The 22,435-nt window shown below is 56.3% G+C and overlaps 1 protein-coding gene across 1 annotated transcript; it reads right to left on the reverse strand.

Annotated features, from left to right (window-relative positions):
* Window positions 1-1,109: 1,109 nt before the first annotated feature.
* Window positions 1,110-5,270, reverse strand: RSPO1 (R-spondin 1; the record flags this gene model as incomplete). The annotated part of the gene is made up of 5 exons (XM_080357444.1): window positions 1,110-1,267; window positions 2,109-2,297; window positions 2,720-2,869; window positions 3,510-3,701; window positions 5,177-5,270. The coding sequence occupies 5 exons, from the start codon at window positions 5,268-5,270 to the stop codon at window positions 1,110-1,112; spliced, it is 783 nt and encodes a 260-aa protein (XP_080213570.1).
* Window positions 5,271-22,435: the final 17,165 nt, after the last annotated feature.

Raw genomic sequence — 22,435 nt, forward strand, 5'->3', positions numbered from 1 at the left:
CATTTGGAACCCAGGCAACCGCAGCCGGTAGCACGGCACGCAGACCAGCGGTTTCTACCAAACCGAACAGTTTGCTTCTCCTCTGCAAAGCCCCAGCGGCGCTGTCCCCTCCCGCCCGCCCCCCCTGCCCCACGCTGGGGGTGTCCGGACCACCGACGAGTGTGTCCCCAGCCCAGGATGGGTCCCGCAGCCGTGACTGTACAAGCAGAGTCACAACATTTCGGCAACCTGCGGTTTGTTGTAACCTCTCGTTTTCTCAATCTGCTGCGTGTTAACTGGATCCTTCAGTGGGAATTCCTCGGGGGGCTCTGCGGAGCACGGCTGGGGCCCGCGAGCGCAGGACGGCCGGTTTGTGGCTGCAGGGCAGCTGGCAATGTTTTCTAGGCTTTCCTTAAAGCTTTGGTGGGTTTCCCTTCTACCAGAGAGTCTTTGTCCTGTGGGACACCAGCCTCCATAGGGGCCAAGGCACGAACCACACACTCAGGAAGCTGGTTGTCATTTTGATTTGGTTTTTTTTTGTTGTTTTTTTAATTTGAAATAACTCTTTGAAGCAGATTCAGGGCAGATACCACTGACCTCTTACCACAAACGTTTAACATGTATTCGCAATGATAAAGTCATACAGCTTAAAACACAAAATAAAGGGTGGGGAGAAGAGAAAGAGGCCGCTGCCTTTATGCGAGTCCAGGTCCCCGTTGGGCAGAGCGGCCGTGCGGGTCCAGTCTCGTCCCGCTTGCTGCACCAGTGCTGGGGCCGGTCTCGAGTTGAGGCCTTTGGTCATGAAGTCTCGCGTCTGGGTCCTTGGCGGACTCCCCCCGCACCTCTGCTCCCCGCAGCGTCCCCGCAGCGTCCCCGCGAGCCCCGGGGAGCCGGGCTTCGCTCCGTCCCGCTCCTCGGCAGCGTCCTTCCGCGCTCCCGGGCAGCGCGCGCGTCTGCAGCCTCCTTAAATATTGTGTATGTGGTTTCCGTTGGGTCTGTGGGTCGGTCTGGGAGTATATGTCTGTCTTTCTGGACATGTGTACGTGTTGTGTAGCAGTGCTCTGGTTCATTAAAGCTTTCATATACATAGCAGCAATGAAGTCTTGCCATCAGGTGACGAAAAGGGGCAGCTACTGGGCAGGGCTGGTGGACGTCACGGGGACCGCGGCCCCTCTCTGTTTGCTCTTTCTCCTCTTGGTGCCAGACTTAGCGTCTTTGGTGTCTTTCCGATTTCTGTTCCCATTCGCATTGTCTTGCTTTCCTTGCTCTTCCTTTTTCTTCCTTTTCCCTGCAGGAAAGCAAAGGGGCACGGTGAGGCTCTCTAGCAGAACGAGCTGGCCCATGGCCCTTTGCCGCTGGGGGTGGCCCAGGGGCCTGCACCCTCCCCGCACAGGGGTGCCCCCGAGCCACCCATCTGCCAGGCTGAGCTTTGCATTGCGAGCTCTTGCCTAGATATAAACAGGGAAGAAGGAGCAAATCTGGATTTAGCTGTGTAATTGTCAGTCTCCAGCAGAAGTGTTAACACTTGCATTGCTCTGCGGCTGCATACCAAGCCCCTTAGCTAACGCGGGCTGCCGGGTGCATCAGCGGAGCAGATCGGCTGTGTCTGCCTCCCCATGCCCGGCTCTTTAATCCCTGCGGTGTTAGCTACTGCTCAGAACCGGTTTCCTTCAAACACTCAACCCAGCTGCAATCCTTGTCCATCCCATGAGAGGATGACCAAACCACCGTTCATCTTGAAGACACCCTAATTCCTGGGAAAAACACAGACCTAAGCGCTCAGGTGGAGGAGAAGACGGCTCCCACCACCGCAGCGCACAGGTGTGCACCTTTGCTGCTCAGATCCTTGCTGCTTTCTGCCCAGGGAAGGAGCTAAAATATCTGACAGCTCATGGGACACACGACCGGCCGTGCTGGGTATGACCCCTGGGTCTGTGCTGGGTATGACCCCTGGGGTCTGTGCCGCTTCCACCCAGGGTCTCTTGCTGCCATCCCATTGTGTTCCCCACACTGCAGAGGGGGAGTGAGATGAGCAGCGCATTTGTGACATTGGACAATGGGCTGAATGCTTGTGTCTGACAAATAAAGGGTGCTGGGGAGGGATGGTGAGATACTCCACGCCTGCTCACCTTCGGGGCACTGGTTCTTCTGCACGGTGCATCGTCGCAGCTCCGTGGTGGCGGGACACAGGGACACGTCTCCAGAGGGAGCCTGCAGAATCTGCCGCGTTCGCTCCTCGTTGCCCTTCTTGAAACCACAGAGCTTCCTCTTCTTGGAGCAGGGCCCCCAGGGCCCCCACTCACTCATTTCACATTGTGCTGCCAGATAACAAGAGAGGCCAGCAGTGACTCTCGTTTGTCCGTTGCTGTCTCAGGATTCCTGGAGCCCTTGCACACCTCTCCTCTACTTTGGGCTGGATGGGTACGTGTGTTTCCCCAGCAGCTTCCACAGTTTCCGGGGCACCCCCTTGCTTGGCACACTGCACAGACTCTGAGTCACAGCCCAGACAGGCAGCAGCAATGCTGGGGTGCTGCTCCCCATCTCGGCTGCTTCCCAGAGGGCTCTGCCCCCTGAAGGGCTGGATCTGGCCTGCACCGTCACCCACCCGACACGGGTCCGATGAGCTGCCATCTCTGAGGGGCTCATTTTATCTTCCAAGCCAAACTGTAGCAATACATGCGACCAGGCACAACCACCGATGCACAGAAAGCTCAGTGGAAGGTGCCCGAGCATCACTTACCAGGACTGCTGCACTCCATGGTGCCGTTGGCAGCAGAGTAGCCTTCGGGGCATGTGACGTAACATCTCCCTTTGTGCAAATACAAACCTTCCTTACATTTTGTGCAAAAGTTTCGACTGAAACAGGACTCACAGTTCTCAATTTTGCATTCTGGGGAAATACAAAACACACAAAAAACAAAACGTCACGTAACCCGAGGTGAGCAAAAGCCTCAGGAAGCTTGTGACTGCTAACTGGCGTTTGCTCCTGGCTCCAGGGGCTCTGCCAACAGCCAGGGCAAGTCAGTGTCCTGCCAGCCCTGGCTGTGCTGCTCAGATAGAGTCAGTTTTCTGTGCTGTCCCCTGGTACAGGCCAGAGCTGCTGTGCTGCAGCTCCCGTGGCCAACAGCAGCTGCTGCCAGATTGGAATTGGGCAGCATGGAAAAGGTTTGGGCTGGTGTTCAACTTGAGGATCAGTCAGCCAAAGGGGGACAGTGCAAAGAATAAAGTCCCATATCCACTGCTCCAGCTGCAGCTCCAGTACGGGCTGCGAAGGGCTGGGGTTAGATGGAAATCTGGCCACGAGGGTGGTTTGCGTCAAGCTGCCAGGGAAGTGATCGCATTTTTCCATGTCCAGTTTCTTTCTGGTGCTCTGGCTGAAAGACGCAGCCCCAGGCTGGGCACTCGGGGTGCCTTGGCCATCACCAGCACAAATGATGGGGTTATTCCCTGGGGAGATGGCTGCCCTGGCCGGCACTGCCTTCTCCCCTTCCTGTCCTCGTTCTGCCCGCTCCCTCCCGCCCCCTACTCACTGATGCACTTGTTCATGTCTGTGTTGCGAAGGCCGAAGTATCCCAGTGGACAAGATGGCAGGCAAATCCCAATTTGCCGGATATCATTCCTCTCCAGAAGGATGAAGAGTTTGGGGGAACATCTCAGGCACCCGTTGAACTCAGAGCACAGGTCGCAGCCTCTGGCACAGCCCTGGCTCAGCTCGGTGCTGACTGCAAGAGCAAGAGAGGCAGCGGTTGGCGCCCAGCTGTGCCGTGGGGCTCTGTACGCCCCAGCCCCAGCCCCACAACACCGACATCACGGGCGGGACGGGCACAGATGGCGACTCCAAGGGCTGGGGTCCCGCTGCACTGACACCCTCACCGTGGCTCGTGGCACCGCCCCTGCACAGCCCGGTGCCCGACGTCCTGAGCCGTGGGCACACTGCCGGATGAGCCGGGATGGAGCTGTGCGGTGCCGGAGCAAAACCCTCTGACTGATTCTGCACTGCACCTCCAGCCCGGCTGCATCCCCAGCTAGATCTCACCCTGACCTCGCTCATGTTGACTGTATCTGGCAGTGCAGGAGGTTTCACTGCCCCCAAAATAGAGATGTGTCCTCAGCTCCTAAATTCAGTCCAAGAAAAATACTCAATCCCATGTCTTGAGAGTTTTCTGCTTTTAATTATCATAGAAAATGCTGCTTGTTTTGAAACCAATAGCATTCTTTGCAGGCTAGAATGCAGGTTATTTTTATTAGTTTATTATGCAAGCAGCGTCCTTGTTTATAGAAAAGCTGTGTATTTTAAAAAGTATTCTTTTGAATACTGTGTTTACTACACTTCAAAAGCATCACAGTGTTCATATGCCAGACTGAGAGGTAAGAAAACTTTCCTCCCCCTCCGCAGTGACCTGAGACCCCGGCAGCTCCCCCATCGCAGCCCCAGCGCTGGGTCTGCAGGACCAGCGGCTGCCGCAGCCTTGGGCGGTGACACAGAACACAGAGGGGTCCCCAGCCCCCCAGACCCTCTGCACCCGGTGTCAGGAGGTTTGCTGGGTCTGGACTGGGATCTCCTTGGCATTTGCAGGGACCCCCAGGGATCCAGCCCTGTCCATCCCACAGCACTGAGCCCCAGTGCCCTGCGTCCGTAACAAAGGATAAACCTGGCCCTCGCGGGAAATTGCGCTTTATGGCATTAGCCACAACGTCAAGTTTTCACTGTTCTCACAGGGCTCAGCAACCCCAGTTTTAATACAACATCATTTTAATATAATTTAATTTAAAGCAGTTTTAATGTAAAACAGTTCTAAAACCAGTGTACAGAAATGAGGGCCAACCCATGGGACTGCTCTGGTGCCGGTTCAGCCCGGCTGCCCTGCGTGAGCCCCGGGCTGGGACCGGCCGAGGACCGGCCAGGCTGGAGGGAGAATAAACCCCCCATGCACCCCGGGTCCCCCACGTCCCTCCCGTCCCTGCCTGTCCCTGCCTGTGGGGTTAGCGGGGACAGCTGCCGAGGTGATCGCCGGCGGCTCAAGGCTGCGGCAGATCCCACGGGACAGGGCACCACACATCTCCACATGTGACAGGGACCGGGGGAGTGCTGAACGTCACCCCAGGCTCTGCCCTGCATTCTGTGTTGGCAAACACATTCACCATCCGCGCAAAGCATCGCAAGAAGAAGTAGAGAAGAAAAGCGTTTCATACATACTTCGTCTTTGCCTCTTGCCCTTCACCACTTTGCTGCTGCCTGTTAGATCCATTGAGCTTAGAAAAACCACCACCACAAACAGTCCAAGCTGCATAGTAACGCTCCAGCGCTGCGGCCCCTCCGTGGCAGGGTGGTTGGAGGAGCCGATCCACAGCTGGGGATCCCTCTGCTGCCGCTAGAACGTCTCGGGCTGGATCAGAGCTGAGAGTCTGTGCGCAAAGCCTGGTACGGGACCATATCCACACACTACAGCAGCGACAGCGAGCTTAGGTAGCAGGTAACATGGCTCTACCTTCATCCCCGTGAGGAGCGCAGGAGCTGGGCTCTAGTCCCATCTGGGGCTCCGGCAGCGAGCGTTAGCTGCTGGCAGGTTCCAAATGTGCTCGCAGGAACTGCAAAGGAAGAAGAGAACAGATTAACTCGCCGGTCGACATTGCTCCCGTATCGGCTGGGCTCAGCACGGCGTCGGCAGAGCATGGAAATCGTGGGGAGAACCGGGGGAGCGGCACACAGGGGGTGCAGGATGAATCTCCCTCCAAGCTCATCCCCGAGACACTGCATTGCTTAATAACAGTGAGACACATCGGAACGCCTAACGCAGCTTTGCCATCTGCCGATGCTGCACACGGTTATAGCTGAAAGTTGTTTAAAATGGTGCCAGTCCCCCTCGGCTGCCCCTCCTCACATAGCAGATGGCCTCTGCGGATGCCAAGCGCACAAGATGTTTCCCATCAAGTGGGCATCTCTGGGGCCGGTGGAGGAGCAGAGAGCGAGCCTGCAGTCTCAAGCTGGCAACAGGGCTGTCTGGGGACGGGGCGGGATCGTCCTGTGAGCTGCCCAAAATGCTGCGTTTCTGCTCAGAGGGAATTTCCAAACCTCCCAGCTCCCGTTCCCCCGGAGCGGCAGGGAAGGGTCAGCGCTGCCTGCGTGGGCAGAGGCAGCACCGAGCGTGGGAGCTGCGCCGCCAGGGCTGCCCAGGGTAGAGCAGCCAGCGTGGCTGTCGGTGCCGCTCTGCCCTCGCCAAGCGGCAGCTGTGAGTTGCCCAACATGCGTGGTGGGACAGGACCATGAGATGGCTATGCCAGGAGGACAGGCTGGGTGACACACCAACTGCTCTGCAAGGACTTCTTGGAGAGCAAAGAAAGTCCAGAGCAGTGGGAAATTGCCCATGGCAGCCCAGGGTGCAGGGCTGCGGTGCGGCCAGCCCAGGAGACGCTGAGCCCCCGCTCCTGCCGAGCTGCTGTGCAGGAACAGCCACCTCCGGGCTGCACCCAGAGCTCCGGCACTGCCGGGCAGGGTCACGATCATCCCTCTGCAGCTGGCAAAGCCCCCCACTGGCTGCTGTTGTGTGGGAATAAAGGCGACAACATTCACCCTGTGAAATCAAATGAAACAGAAAAGGGTTTTAATCCCTTTATAATCACTGTGCAATCACCAATGCCCCAAATGGCCGGTGGCGATGGTGCTGGAAGGAAGCCCGGCCACAGCCCGTGTGCTGCCTGCGGGATGGACGTGGTCCCCAGGGTGCCGGCTCCCCCATGCCCAACATGGGCTGGGGGACCTACCGAGGGGCCATTGGCTGGAGTAGCTCCCCTGTTCCAGCCCAGCTGTAGGCTGGTTACGGCTACAGCAGCAAAATACCTGACCAGAGAGGGCTGCCCATGGCAGCACAGTGGGCTGGCAGCATCCTGAGTTGCTGCTGCAGATGTAACCCAGGTGCTGCTGGGCCTTGTAGAAGCTTGTTCCTTGACACCAAGATGTGTCCCGGCACAGATGCCTCACGGCAGCTTTGGCTCACATATGGCAGCGAGGCCCAAAGGCCATCAAATGCTGCCGTCATCCTCCTGCCCTGATGGCTTTGAACTTTCTCCCCTGTCCCTGCTGCGGCTCTGTCGAGCTGCTAGGGCAGGAGCACAGCGCTCCCCATGTGCTTGTCGTTACAGCACACAGCTCATCCACAGGAGTTTCAAATAAATAATTAGTCGCTTGTGTAAACACCAACTTGTTCTGCACTTCCAAGTCTGTTTGCTGCAAGCAGCTTTATAAACACTGTCAAGTGCTTAAGCTGGGCTGTTGGGAGTGTTTACCGGATCAGAGAGCTGTACAGAGGGATCCCACCCGAGCGCCCTCTGCACCACGCTGATGTGCAGGGACCTGGGCAGAGCGCGGGGCTCCCCTCCGGACAGATGGCACGGCACAGTATGGCAATGCACAGTATGGTATGGCAATGCACGGCTCAGCCGGAGGACCCCAGGGATGCTGGCTGGTTTGCATGGGGCAGCGTCAGTGCAGCACAGCGCAAACTCTCCCCAGATTAGCGCTGAGCACCAGCTGTGCTGGAGGGAACACGGTGGGGCCGCCCCATCTGGCTGCCCCTCATTTTCAATCACAGCAGGTTTGCAGGTGAAACGCATTCACAGGAAGCACATGCTGAACCTGCTCTGCGTCCTGCAGTGTTTACACAACACTCCCAGTTTAGCAAAGTCCCCTCGGTGAGGGGACAGCAGCAAGGGACGTTCTTCGGCAGCAAACACAGCCCCAGCGTGCCAAGAGCCAGTGTGAAGCTTGTGCTGCCGCCACATACCCCATCCCTCAGGGCTTGTTCAGCACAAGGGCAGGGAAGTGCCATGGAAAACCTTGGGGCCGTGAGCACAGACCAGACAAGCACACACTTTTCCTCCTCGTTTCCTTGCTTTCTAGCCCAAATTGAGCCTAGGCCTCTGGCCACAGCTCTTGCTCAGCACAGGAAAGCTACTGGCATCCTGGATGCTGAAAAGGCACTGTCGCCATCTCAAAACGTCCCTGCAAGTGCCTGCAGCATGCCCACCAGCACCGGCTGCAGCAGAAGGGCCAGGCTTCCAGCTCTTCCCACCCTCACCTCAGGACACAAATTATGGTTCTTCCTGCTGTTGCAGCTATCAGTCAAGCTCAGGTTGCTGCAAACAATTTCCAGTCTAAACATTAGTAGGATTTATGCCATTATCCCATCGACAGGAAGAATTTGGGGTAACCTGAATTGCTCTGAATTAATTGATGGAGAGACCTGGCCCCTGCATCTGAGATGACAGTAAGCCTTGTTTGCAATTCAATCAGGATAAATTGGTCCTTGGGAGCTCCAATACAAACCAGAAAATGTAAACCATCCAGATAATTTACCATTAGTCCTCCTACACACAAGGTGAGAAAGACCAACATTATATCCCCAGGATATTCAAGACCTAATCCACAATAACTAAATTGCTGATATATTGCCTCTTGCTGAATGTATCAGGCTATCCGTAATGTAAACGGGCTCTCCAAAGGTTTACTGAGCCTGGGAGAGAAGGACCAGATGCTTGTGCAAGGGCTGGACTCAGGACAAAGTCCAGTTCCAGCAGCAGGAGGAATGAACCCCCGGAACTGTCAGGTAGCTGGTGGCTACATGTGCAGGGGAATTTAGGGATCCAGGCCCTGGAACTAGATACAAAAACTGAATTTCACCTTGGGAGTCTGTTTAGGGGCTCACCGGGCCAGTGTCGAGCAGCAGTAGGATGGGGCGATGCTGGCACAGCCTCCTGCACCCCCTCTAGTCCAGCCCTGTCCCAGGAGTGGCTGAGCTGCTATTGCAGTGCGGCTGAATGGCACCAGGTGGGATATACCAGCAGGAGAAGAGGCATCTTTCAAACAAGCAGGAGCCCACACACACCGTTTTCTTGCTGCATGCCTTGCCCTCCCTTGGCAAAACTCTCCGGCAGGCAGCGCTCGCCCAAGACATCCAGCGCTCCGGCCCCAGGTGTGGCTGCACAGCTCCCCTGCCCGTGGAGGGAGTGGGACCAGCCAGCCCCCAAGTGAACATCGTCCCTCGCTCCCTGGTGCTGCCAGGAGACGCGGGTGTCAGGAACCAGACGGGGAGGCGAGTGCCTGCAGGCACATGGGGCGGGACCCTCGTCCAGCCGTGGTCAGGGAGCATCGCCAGAGCCAGCCTCAGCAAAGAGCGAGCACGGAAGGGCAGCTCAGTGCCAGCTGCGCGGCTGCCACGGCACAAACCTGGCACTGCAAACTGCGGTGCTGCAGGACCAGCCATACCAAACACCTGTCCGCCCGGGTGCCCCAGGCAGCTCTCTCAGCCCTGTGGCACCGTTACTCCTATTTTACAGGCACACAAAGATGTGCCTGTGGTGCTGCTGCTCCCTGAACCCGGTGCCCTGTGCCAGGTGACCCCACGGGCAAAGCTCCTGCCTGCCCTGCCAGCCCCACGGCACCGTGCCTCAAGTATTGGGGTTGGGGGCACTCATTCTCTTTGGGAAAGTCTCTTGCTGTCTTTCTCAGGGGGGTTTTGCTGTCGGCAAAGCAGAAACAGCGCTAATGCTACATGAGAGTGCTGTGAAAGCCTCCGTGGAAGAAGGTCCCATGCATGGCTAGGTTGTCGCGGCTGCCACGGGGTGTCTCACGTGCCTCCAGCAGCAAACATCTCTGCCCATGCACATGCAGAGCCACTTTGTTCTGCCTAATCCTTGAAGCAATAAAAGAAGGCTGCATTAAGTCAAATTTCTGAACCAGAAGGTCTTCATTTGATATTCTATCCGAGTGCCAAAATCCCTAACCCATAAACTTCGCTGAAAAAATAAAATAATAAACCCCAATCTGGCAGCAGAGTTCTCCGCAGCATTGTTGAGGTCTGACTCCTTCCACCAGCTTCTGCACTGCATTCCCCGGGTCTGCAGAGCCGTGCTGTGACCCGCTCATGGGGGAGAGCCGAGAAGAGGCTCCTGCCTGCGGGGAGTCGCTCCGGGGCCGCGCCGCAGCAGCACGGGCCCCTCCACCAGCACCAGCCCCGCTCAGCACCAGCTCCGTGCCCACCCTGCGCGGTGCCCGGCACAGCAGCTGCTCCGAGTAACGCTGCGATTAGCAGTGCCACAGGCCCCGCTCCGGGAGCGCTTGTGCTCCAGCATTGTAAAACATCAGGAAGTTTTTTACTGGGGTATTTCCATTGCTCTCCCCACTTGCGCAGGGGGTGGCATGTTGGGGGGGAGCAAAGGGAAGCAGAGAAGCTGGGCAGCAGGCTGCAGCCTGGGGTGCGCTGCTTCTCCCAAACGCAGAGCAGCGTCTGAAGCTGCACCAGAGCCATCCCAGCACGCACAGCTCCGGTACTGCACACCGGGGAGCTGCCCTGGGAATTAGCTGTAGTCACCGAAGAATCAAACCTATTTCTATTATGTACAACTTCACATAGCTTGGAGCCTTCTACAGTTCCATGACTCACTGAATGTCAGTCAGGGACAAAAGTTCTGTGGTTTTGAGGGGTTATATCAACCTGCACCCCAGGACAGGGGGGCACAGCAGTGAGCCCTGCAGAGCTCGCGTGGTTTGCAATGGGGACATCCTGCAGCAGCCCATGCCATCCGCTGCACAGGGCATGTGGGAAGCCACAGTCCCAGGGGATGGCGCTTGGAGGCTGTTGCTGGTGGGCACGGCTGAAGGCTGTGTGTGCGTCTGCCAGGGGCTCAGGCAAAGATGGGCATGTCCATCCTCGGGAGGTGACAAGTCACCCTTGCACAACCCCAGGGAAGGCATCCCTACCTCTCTTAGCTGTGTGTCCCCACTGTCCCTCTGCGGGTCCATCCCGACAGGCTCGGGGAGCTGACCTGGCCCCAGCTCTAGTGTTCACTGCAGCCTCATGGCAGCAGCGCAGCAGAGAAGCACTGTGCCTGCCTAAGCCTAGCCTGGGTGATGGAAATGTGGAGTTTACGCTCTGCTCTGCCACTACCTGACCACGCTGGCATAGCCAGCTCGTTTGGGCTGTGCTCAGGGGTCACCCCCGTGCCCCTGCACCCTGGTGCGGGTGCTGCTGCACCCCGGCCCGCGTCCCTCAGGGTGGAGCTGCTGCTCTCGCAGCGCCGGGGCTGGGGAGCTGATCCAGCTGAAACCAGCCTTTTTTCCAGGGTGGTTTCCAGGCATGTCACAGCGTTCCCAGGCCCGCCGTGCTGCTGCCACCCTCTCTCCCAGCCTCCACAGCCCCGGCCCCATGGCAGGGATGGGTGATGGGGCAGTCAGGAGCTCATCTGCTTCAGGGTCGCGGGTGGACTTTGGACAAAATCATTCAAACTGGAGAACACTCCAGGCAGAGGTTTTACTGCAAGTGCTGGGTCCCGGCAGGATCTCAGCGTAAAGCCGACCACCACAAACAGCACGGTAAACCCTGCCCCACACCCACGGACCCGCGGGTAACAGGATTTTTTGCACTGGCACCTGCCAACCCCTGTGCAGGAGAGCAAAGGCTCCATGGCTGTCATGCCGTGCAACCTTTGCTTCTGTCGGTATTATCCTATTTTAATTCATTTTATTATAAGACACCCCTGCAAACCCAAACTGCATCACCTGAACACCCCCTCATCCATCTCCAAGGGAACGCACACACCTGAACCTACAAGAAACCTCAGCAGTCCGGGGGTCACCATTCCCCAGTCCCTTGAGCCCAATTCTCGCAGCTCCCCGGCTCAGCTGGCACGGGGGACCAGGAGAATGGAGGTGGAAACGTCCCTTACCACTGCCAACCCGTGGGCTGGCAGCCCAGCGCCCAGTTCCAGCAGCGCTTCCCCTGTACATCAGCACAGGCTGTTATCACAGATGTCTCATTATTACCGTGGTTGCTGTTAACCATTTCCCCACTGATCCCCCATCTGAAAACCCAGGGAGAACATACTTACCCCGCGCCCACCAGGTGCCTGCCGTGCCCCCATGGCTGCCGTCCTCTGCAGGAGGCTGACTTAGGCGCAGCCACCGCGATATTGAGACAGCACCTGCTTAACTGTCTGGTCCTCTCATTGCTCAGCACACTGCTGTCCCTGGACGTCGGTGGGGAGCAGGCAGGGCACTGCAGCCACCGCGCCGCTCTCAGCCTCTGTGCTGCAGAGGACCGGGACCCCGGCGCTGGTCCAGTATCAGCAACGAGCTCCAGCGAACCGATCGGTATTGCGACTAAGGATCCGCATCCCCTTCCCGGGTGTGGGAAGGTAAAACAGTGGCTGGGGCAGCACGCAGCAGCCCAGCTTCCCTGCACAGCCCCACACACCTTGGGGTGGGGGAGACGGGGATCCCAACAGATCGCGCTGCGATTTCTCACAGCTTTCATTGTCTGAACTCATTATCCACATTGCACAAGGCAAACCCGCAAGTCGGATGCTGACAAGGCTTGCGTTCCTCATTAGCAGCCCACATTGCAAAAGCTTCATCTAAACAAACATGCATTCTGAAACCCTTACCTCTGACTTGTCACTCCCTCATCACTGCTGAAAAGACTCTACTGGTTTCTCAGTTTTAAAACACTACAAGACCAACTACAAAAATCCTCGGTGCCTCCAGAGAAAGTTACACGCACGTTTCTGTCAAAAAAAATGAAAAATATATTCATGGCGAGTTCATGGAGAAGTCTGGTGCGTTTGGCTCTGGGTATTTCGTTCACTTGGTTTTTTGAAGCAGGTTTCTAACAGCTTCCCAGGTTTTGCGCAGAGAAACAACCCCTTCTGTGATGTGCAGGATTTCAGCTCGTAAAGATCGCCCAGGCTAGTTCATACTCCATCAGCCCACGCTGCTCCCTGCGTATGCAAAGCAGAAAGTATGTGATCATATCAGAGCTATTTGCACGTTAATAAATCCTGGTCTCAATGCCGTAGACTCCATCCCCATCCACCGGGTAGGGGCTTTTTATTATTATTATTACCAGAGTATCCAGCTTTGTAAAGGCATTTAGTGCAAACTCCTGCATGAGGGAATTCCACCCCACTAGTACCACCTCCTAAGACAATATCCAGCCAAAATATTGTGACTGTTGCAAAACCCGGACTGGAGCTGCACAAAGGACCTTCCAGCGTTGCATCCAGAGCCAACAGGGTCTCAGTAAATTACGGCAGAGTGACACACCATCCAGTTGTCTTTGCAGTCTTTTTTATTTATGACAGTTAATTCCGAGTTATTACTAACATTTCAGTGGTAACTGGCATATGAAGTCATCAGCTGTCACAACTGCATCTGCTAATAAACATGTCAAATATTAAAAGCAGCTTATGATCCTCTAAGAGGGGGAAGGCACTAAGGCAAAGAGCTCGAACGCCGGGTTATTTTTCGATCCCTGGCTGTGCAGCGGGAGCAAATGCTGGCGCTGGGGAAAACGGCGTGGCTGCGGTGGGCTGTGCGGGGACACCTGCCCTCGATCACCCCGTTCCTGCGGGCGCAGGGAACACGGCGGCTCGGGCGCCTTCCCTGACCCACCGTGCGCCTGCGTGTCCCCAGGAGAGCCCCAGGGAGCCCTGTCCCCTCCGCTGGCCCTGCACCCGGGTCCGGTGGGGACCTGCTGCTCCCGGCACGTGGCCGTGGAGCCGTGCTGGACCCGCACTGTGCGGAGCAGCAATCGGTGCCCGCTGGCTTCCCGAGCGGCTGGCAGAGCCGTGTGCCCTCTCTGACGCTTTCCTCGTCCAATTGCCACTGGCTTTCTCTGGCTGAAGGCAATTTGTAGGCTGTGTTTTTTGAGGGGCGCTGCAAAGATCAATGGCAATGTCTTCTAAACTCTCTACATGAAAGTTATTTGGCCATAACACAAGGTAGTCAGTCTCCTTAGAGCCCAAGCCAGTGCCCTGCAATGGGCAGGAGTCAGGGAGCTGCTGAAGGAAATGCACTGAATGCTCCAGCTTTACCTTCCCCCTTTTACCGCTCAACTCTCCGACCATCTGAACACTTCCAGTATTTATTTTAGGTGTAAGATCCACTCAAGCAGATGCCATAATTCTTCTGTAATGAGTAAAATTCTGTCTTAGCTTCCAAGTGTTCCTAGGGACAGCACAGGACAACACGCTGACGGGTGAGACGCCCGTGCCAAGCAGGGTGAGTCAGCCTGCAGTGCTTAGCACAAGTCTTGAGGCGAGGAGGAGCAGCATTGTCTTCCCTCAACCCTCCCCAAGCTTGCAGGGCTCCGAACTGGAAGCCGGGGGACACAGGCTCCTCCAGAGGTTGTTACAAGCCCTGTGGTGGCTCCTAAACCCCCCAGGTCCTTTGCTGGGGCCAGGGCAGGTCCCTTTGGATACCCCGCTGAAGGTGGATCTTTGGCACCTCAATAAATGTCCCGAGTTTCATACTTGTATATTATATCTTCTGAGGGCATCACTATCTCGCAGGAGCGCTAATGAATGTGTTTTGAATATTGCGCAGGTGCAAAGTGGTCACTGTTGTGAGTGTCCATATTAAAGACTGTTTCTATTTATATTTGGAGGTTTTTTCCTATTCTAGGAAATTCTGAAGTACCATCAAATATTGCTCTGGTACAAAGTCACTTAGCTGACCGCAAGAGTAAAAACTCTTACAAACAGAAGATATTGTATTTTATGCTCACATTGAATAGCTGAACCTCATTTTTCTAACCTCCCTCAGAGCACTGCAACTCCAGTTGACAGTTGTAGATCAAGTTTCAGTCTGGAGCAAATGTTTATAACTGAGCAATAAGCCCCAAAGACAGAGGTCTATAATGGAAATGCTGACAAACCTGGCTGCAAGAACAGGACTACCGGACACGTCAGTGATGAGCGAGCGGAGCAGCGTATTCGACTGGAGGCAAAGGAGACGAGCGTGCCAGCTCCTCATGTTAGAAGGTATCATTACAGAGGACAGTAAATCACACTAAATCTGGCCTTAACACCCTCCACAATAAATCCAGCATCAAGTCCCACATCTCTTCCCCTTCTGACAGGCAGCTAATTTACCATTTTGTTTTTCTTTAGTTAATGGCTGTTGAGGCTGATCCTAAATTAATCCTAAACAGGCTGTTCCTCTCTCGTACAAAAGGACAAGAAATTCCACATTTTAGCGGGGTAAAAAGCACCAAGCGGCTCCAGATTGAAAGCAGAGCTGCTGATTTGGGACGCTTTCCCTGCTGCCCACAGACATCCTGGCCGAGCAGGTGCCCGGCAGCCGGGGCCAGCGGCAGCTGTGGTCCCAGCCTCGCTGCTGGGACCGTCACCCATCCTGCCCTGCCTGGGGACCACGGGGACGAGATGAGCTGGTTCCTGAGCCTCTGGGCGCAGCCGCGGTGGGTCTGCACCCTGCAGCTCTGGCACTCAGCACCGCAGCTTCTGTCAGACCAGGGCTCTGCGCCTGCCACGTTAACCCTGTGTGCAGGGGCAGGTATCAGCGCCTGCAAGCTGTTGGCTGACACAGGGGGTGCATTACTCATCCCTGGTGCCTCATCAGCCTTTGATAATATCTCAGCATAAGCAAAAAGTAAGAATGACGCTGGCCGAGAAAGCAGAAGGAAAGCAAGAACGTCCTGAAGCTGTCTCTGACGCTCCTAGCCCCAACCTGCGCACCCTGCTTCGACACAGAGGTTTGCTTCTCAGAAGGCTTATCTCCTGCAGGATGATTGATGGCCCAGGCAATTGTTTTTAATAATATCTGAACACCTGCAGTCCTCAGTCCCCGGTAATACAGTTATCCCAAGTGCCTAACTTATTGCATAAACAACTGCTCTGGTTGCAAAGACAACTATCAAGTTCCTGACACAGGCTGTGCAAGTGGAGCTGGGGGGTCAGGCCTGGGGGCACGGGAGATCACGCTTCCATGGGGAGACATGGAGTGAGGGCAAGGGGAGCTGACTCTGGTGGGCTCACCTGGGCATGCCGCTTCTTCCCAGGCAGAGCAGACAAGCCCGGGCCTCCAGACAGCGCTGCTCGGTGGCCTCGCTTGGAAGGGACGGCATTGGCAGCCCAGCAATGGCTCTTGCTGGAATCACGTCCCCATCCAGGGATGCCCCTGTGCAGCCACCCCGATTTGGTGCTGAGCAGCTGTGAACTGCAAAGCCATGAAAACCACTTCCGTGTAACACTCTTTGTGGGTGAAGGAAGAGCAAGGTCCGTGTGCGCCGTGCCAGCCCAGTCGCGGCACGGGCAGCATGCCAGTGCCCCCTGCGCCCCAGCACCGGTCTGGAGGGCTCTGGCAGGACCGGCTGCTTTTGTGGTCGCCGGGCAGGGCTGTAGCGTCCGAGGGCGGACGTGTGCGCCCTGGAGTGCTACCCTGCTTTTCAGGATCTCCCTTTCATGCCTGCTGTGCTTTCTGACACCGTGCCCTGTGCAGGCTGGACATTTCGCCTCTTTCCAAGGAGCGATGTTATGCGCATGTTGGGAAATGCTCCTTTTTCATTCGCTTCGAAGGCCTTTTTCCCCTGTTGTTTGAGGAATGCTGTTTGAATTAGCTCCATGGATTGCAAACAGACCCCGTTGTTTTCCTTTCCCAATGCAGGGAGGCTTCTGTTCTCTTTGGCCTGCTGGATTAACCAGGGGGCCTCACACGCTGACCCCTCGGCAGCTCAGGGAAGCTAATTTAATCCCAATATTGTTACAGATCACAGCAGGATGGATCTCACAGATTCCTTGAGGCAAACCAGCACTGAGCTCTGGCAAGGACAACAGCGCACTGTGTTTGTAGAGGCAGGAGCTGCTACATTTTTCCCTATAAAATTTCCTCTGCAAAACTCTTGAGGCTGGGGAGGAGGGCAGTGCTGGTGGGATGGGGGTCACCCTGCGCACGGGGGTCCCACTGAGGGGCTGCTCCACCTGCATCCCCCGGCATCCCCCGGCACGCAGGAGGCTGGCGGACCGCTCCAGATCCTGGCAGGAGATGCAGCCTGGCATTTCCTCACTGTTTCTTTCTTCTCTTTATTTTTTTCCCCTTGGTACCAGCTCCTGGGGCTGGATTTTTGAGGTGTGTAGTCATCAGGCCATACCCTATGCCTTGCCCCACGGATGGCCCCAGGCGCTACCCTCTGCTGGCTCTCTCTGAGTTTATCGGTTCCCCACTGTGTAAAAGCCCAACAGCAGGCGGGTTTGCAAGCACCTTTCTCAGACAACTCAGCTCTTCATCAGCTCAGCTCCTCTCTGCCCTCCCTTCCCCACACATACGACAGAGCCCTTTGAGGTCAGTCGCAGCAAAACCACTGGCGAACGCAGAGACATTTGCCTGCAGCCTTTTCTGTCCCATAATGAGCTCTGTGGAAATGGTCTGTGACGCGACGCTGAGCCTGGAAAAAGGCAGTGGGGCAATCAATATAAACCTCACTTGTATTTTCACGGGGAAGATCTGCCTTCACTGCCTGCCCAGTGTGTCTCCGCTCTGCCTCCCCTTGCCCTCAAACCCCACCCTGAGCTCAGTCCAGTCATTCAGCAAAGCCCCGATCCATTGCACAGAGCTAATCCATTCCCAAAGCACATCACACTCTCACTTGGGCCAAAGCAGGGTCTGTTCTATGGGCCACCATGTGAGGGGACAGCCAGCCTGGCAGGGCAGGGGCTGCGGGAGCCACTGGGATCCACAGGGGAAGCCCTGCCTCTCCCAGTATCGCTCTGGGGGTTTTGATGTTCGGGAAAAGTAAATTGCTTTGGGACGCTATTAAAGACAAGTTTAAATGATGACACACCACAGGGCTGGGACTCCCAGCGTTTCTTGTAACTCTGTCCAGAGCTGGAAGTGGAAGAGGCCACCGGCACAGCCAAGGGGACACGAAACCAAGAGCCTTTGCAGCAGGAGTGGCTCAGCGAACAGCTTGTCCCTCTCCAGGCTCCTGCCACCTCCCTTCTGCCTCTGCTGCCATTGTGCCCAGCGGTGGCATGGCATGAGAGGGTGCTGCCGTGGGGCTGGGATGGCCTCGCCTCCCCGGCAGCGTGGGGCAGAGCTGGGGAAGCAGGGACGGAGCACCCAGGGGACCCACAGCCCAAAGAGCCCGTCTCGGGAGGCCGGGCACAGGGACGGGAGCTGGGCATACCCATCCTCCTCTCGGCCATGAGCAGCTCTTGGGAACATTCCTGCTGGATGACATTTCCCAAGGCATTGAGAAAAGAGAAAAAAAATAAAAAAGGCACTTCTTTTCCCAATATAAATTCTTGCAACATTAAAAAACACACAATAGCTGTAAGCCCTGAAATGGCTAGGGGTAAAAAAGCTACAGCTTGGCATGGAAATAGCACTACCATCCCCACCAACTGGTCAAATCCCAGATGTGGGACATCATGTGTGACAAAACCCCAGAGGAAGGACATGCAGGAAGCTTGTGATTGCTGTGGGCTCCCCTCGCTGCGTGGGGACACAAGCTGGTGGCCTTGGGAGTCCCGAGTCCCCCTGCCAGTGACCTGCAGAGAGGGAGCCATGGACGGCTGGGCTGGCACTGGGACTCTTGGATGGTTTTGGGGCCCTGGGGCAATTTGGGAACCCCACAGACACCAACCAGAGGTTCTCCATGACGCTCAAATGGTCATGGCACTGACGCTGGTGCTCTGGGTGGTACCAAAGTGGCACTGAAGGGTGAATAGTGCCTGTCCCCGCGTCCCCACTCACGAGGGACACGCACACCTGGGGACGGAGCCACGCGGGTCAGACAGGAACATCACTGCATTGAACCCGGCAGAAATAAATCAGCTGAAAACATATGTTGAGGGGATCCTTGTGCAGCAAAAGCTGTAGAAATGTGCTTGCTCCACTGCATTCTCCGAGGCATTTGCACTACGTCTGTAACTGTGTTAATTGCAATTAAAACCTGCCCCCCGTGACTGCACCGAAGCAGCATGGCGAGGCCGGTGCGCGGCCACCTCCGCTGCACCGCGGCTCTCGCAGATTTCCAGCGGAGCCAAAAGCTTTGCTGGTGCGGATGGGCTATGCCTACGTATTGTGTTTTAAACTATATAATTAATTGAATGCAGTGCTCTGCAAGGAGCTAATTCTGCCAAGGGACTTTGGTAATTGTACAGACACGGAGAGGAGCAAGGCCTAGCCCCACGCTGGGCCCATGGCCCGACGGGAGGGATGAACACAAGAGCTGCGGCAGCTTTTCCCTCCCTCTTTTTGCCTTTTTCCCCCCGTTTCTCTCAGTTTTTGCAACTGTTCATCATGCAGGACCCCGAGGCGATGCTGGCCCTGACAGCATCACCCCACCTCGCCCCACGCCGCCGCACTTATTGCACACACACCATCCACTTTAAATGTCTCTGTCTGCACGGGAAGCGTTTGTACCTCTTTTCATTTACAAGGGGGAGAATAGTAACGCTCCAGTGACTGCAATGTCGGCAAGAGAGCTACCGGAGCCTGGACAGCCTCTCGTAGTGCCTCTGCCCTGGGAGCTTTGGGGTTTCGCTTCCAATTAAGTTCTTCATATGGTAACATTCAGGATTTTGATGGGAGATGAGGCTACTTTTGTCTAAGAGAGAACATACTTTCACTGTTGCACCCGGCCTAGGAATGAGTTCTCCACTATTAAAATGTAATTTAATTTATCTCCGTGGATTTTGTGATGACTAGGATTTGTTCTAAGGAGACCTTTAAAGGAGAACTTTCGCATTATTAAATGTATGTGCTAGGAAGTTGAGTTCTGGCATCCTCTGATAACCAAATTTCTTTTCTATCCTCCACTATATCCATCATGATAAAAGCCCCTGCCAAAGCCCTAACTCAAGCCATTCTTCTGGCATATTGTGAAATGAATCAGGGAAAAAAAAAAGAATGAAACCCACAAGATGCTCTAATCCAGTATTTTTTTAATCAAAGTTTCAAGGATATTGATGGTTTACCTCATAAGGTAAACATTTGTAGGCCAGTTGCTTTCCCAGGGTTAAACCAGAAACAAGTGGCTAGCTGAAACTGCAACTAATTTGCTCTGACAGGCTCCAGTCAGCTTCAAAATGAGTTTTCTTAAAAATCACAGGCCCTTTACACGCAGAGCAATGGCACCGGTGCCGCCCGCGGGGGGCTGTGGGATGATCCCCTTTTCCAGGGAAGATCCGACGGCCGCCTGGCTCCTGCCGTGCCCGGGCAGCCCTGCCCCTTGTGCTGCGGAGCTGCCTCGCCGGGGATGTCCCTGAGCCACCTCTGGCCTCAGCAGACCCGGGATTAGCGCCCAGGGGGTCCAGCCGCACGGTCACTCCCTGCCAGCCGATGGGAACAATCCGGGCTCTGACCCCAGCCAGCACCTACCTACACACCGACTCCTGGCCCCAAGAGATCTCAGCACACCAGAGATCCCCCTGTTCACCCCAGCCTGCTTTGAGCGAAGCCGCGCGAGTGCGTCCCCATTCCTAACGGCCTCCCCAGTGCTTGTCCAGCGCGGCGCTGGAGCCGCTGCTCGCCCAGCCAGCACGCCGCGGCTCAGCAGAGACAGCACAGTGGTCTTTAACTCACCCCAAGGCTCACGGTGCTACTGTGCTCTCTGTTTAAAGCTCTGTGCAAGCACATGAGGTTTCCTGCGCACAAAGAGGAAGGTACCTTTTTTTAGAGTCTAATTTTATTGCTTCCCTGATGCATTAGCTCATGGATCGGAGCCACAGCAAACCGCGCCATGGAAAGAGCTCCCTTCCCTAAGAGCATCTCCAGGGCATAACAACGGCTCCAAAGCCAGGAGAGAGCCAAGATGATTTCACCACTGAGGCTGGCATGGCCCCCAGCACTCGGCGTGGTGTTGGCACCTTGTTGGCACAGCCCGCGTGCCCTCCCGGCAGGTTGTTGTGCTGGCACGGGAGGACGACGTGCCTGTGCAGTCCCAGCTGCTGACTGCAGAAAGCTGCGGTTCTGCTTTGCGTATAAGTCAAAACCTGTAAGCTACTGGTTACGGAGACACTCGCTATTTCAGCAGACCGAAGTGGGAGAAGGGAGAGAGCTGCCAGAGCCCAGCTGGTCTCTGCGCCGGGAGCTGATGGCGGATTAGCCCAGCAGCATGTCTTTACAAATTGTCAGTTCCCAGAGTACACAAAACAAAGCTCTGAGGACTGAGTGTCTCAGCACAGAGGCAAAGACAAATACTTTGGGAACCTGGCAGCCCTTTCCACCCCGCCACACAGACGCAGGGACCCTGGCTTCCTGCGGTCCCTGCCGGCGCTGCCTGTCCCGCAGTGCCTCAGATGCAGCGCCAGGGTCAGGGCTGCGGGGCAGAGCCCTGCTGCCTGTCCCCACTGCCCTCAGCTGACACCGCCGCATGTCCTGCTCCCCGTCCCAGCTCCGTGCCTGGACGATGCTGGGACGCTGTGGCATGTGCCAGGCCCAAGCCGGCGCCGTCCCTGTGCCTGCTGCTGCCTGCGGCCACAGGGACGTGCCAGATGCTCTCGCCGTGCCCGTCCTTCAGCCTTCCCTCCCATTAACCTCCCACCCCAATGCACAATGGCACTTGTGCTGCTGCAAAGCAAATGCATGCCAGGCTGTGGCAGGCATGGGGAGAGGCGTGCTGCCCGCTGCCCGTTCCCTGCTGCCTGTTCCCTGCTGCCCATTCCCTGCTGCCCACTGCCCATTGCCTGCTGCCCATTCCCTGCTGCCCATTGCCTGTTCCCTGCTGCCCATTGCCCGTTCCCTGCTGCCCATTGCCCATTCCCTCTTGCCCGTTGCCCGTTCCCTGCTGCCCGTTGCCCGCTGCCTGCACACAGGGCTGGGCCTCCCCGCCGGCCGCCCTGTCGCACACGACGGCTGAGCTGGAAGCTCTTGCTACTTGTTTCACGGGAACTTCCAACATTTCAAAAATTGTTTTCATTCTGGCTTGGAATGAAGACAAATATTTCAGAAATTTCCTGGATAACATAAAGTTTAAAATATCCTCCAAACTAAAATAGGAGTAGGCTATCTCAGCTCTTGTGTTATGTCATATCATGCCAACTCATGGTACACTGCGCAGAGTTACAGATGACTTGTCATGAGGAGACGTAAATAAAAACACAAATGATGTCAACAAGAGAGGAGAAATGAAAGGCTGAAATGAGAAATTCCCTAAAATGATGTTTTTCTCCCTTGTGCAAAGTAATTCTCCATGGGAAACTGCTTGGATTTCATAAAAGAGCACGGTCTGGCCAAAGCAGCTCTCCTGTTCTCCAGAGAAGGAGGAACACCCCACCAACCCCGTCCAGCCTCGCGGCGATGCTGCCCCAGCTGGGCCATCCCGCGCTGTCCCCCGCTGTCCCTGTGCCCCTCACCTGCCCGCTCTCGACCCCTTATCTCGCTCCTGGCCGGCCAAGAGCAGGCGTGCTGGGTGCGCACCCGGCCCCACTGTCTGCCGGCAGAGATAACGCCAAGATGGATAACGCCGGGGCTGGGGTTAATGGCCGAGGCAGCGGCTGGTGGGGAGAGGAGGAGGAGGTCCAGGGCCCCGCTCTGCCCGTGCCGGCGCTTACCTTGGCTCAGCTCTGCCCGGCCGGGGCTGGCTCCTGCCCTCTCGGTGCCCGGTGCATCGCTCAGCGCCGGCGCGGCTGCCCCATGGCGGGGCTGAGCGCCGGGCGGACC

The sequence above is a fragment of the Nesoenas mayeri genome (assembly GCF_963082525.1).
Source record: "Nesoenas mayeri genome assembly, chromosome: 21".
Classification (NCBI taxonomy): domain Eukaryota; kingdom Metazoa; phylum Chordata; class Aves; order Columbiformes; family Columbidae; genus Nesoenas; species Nesoenas mayeri.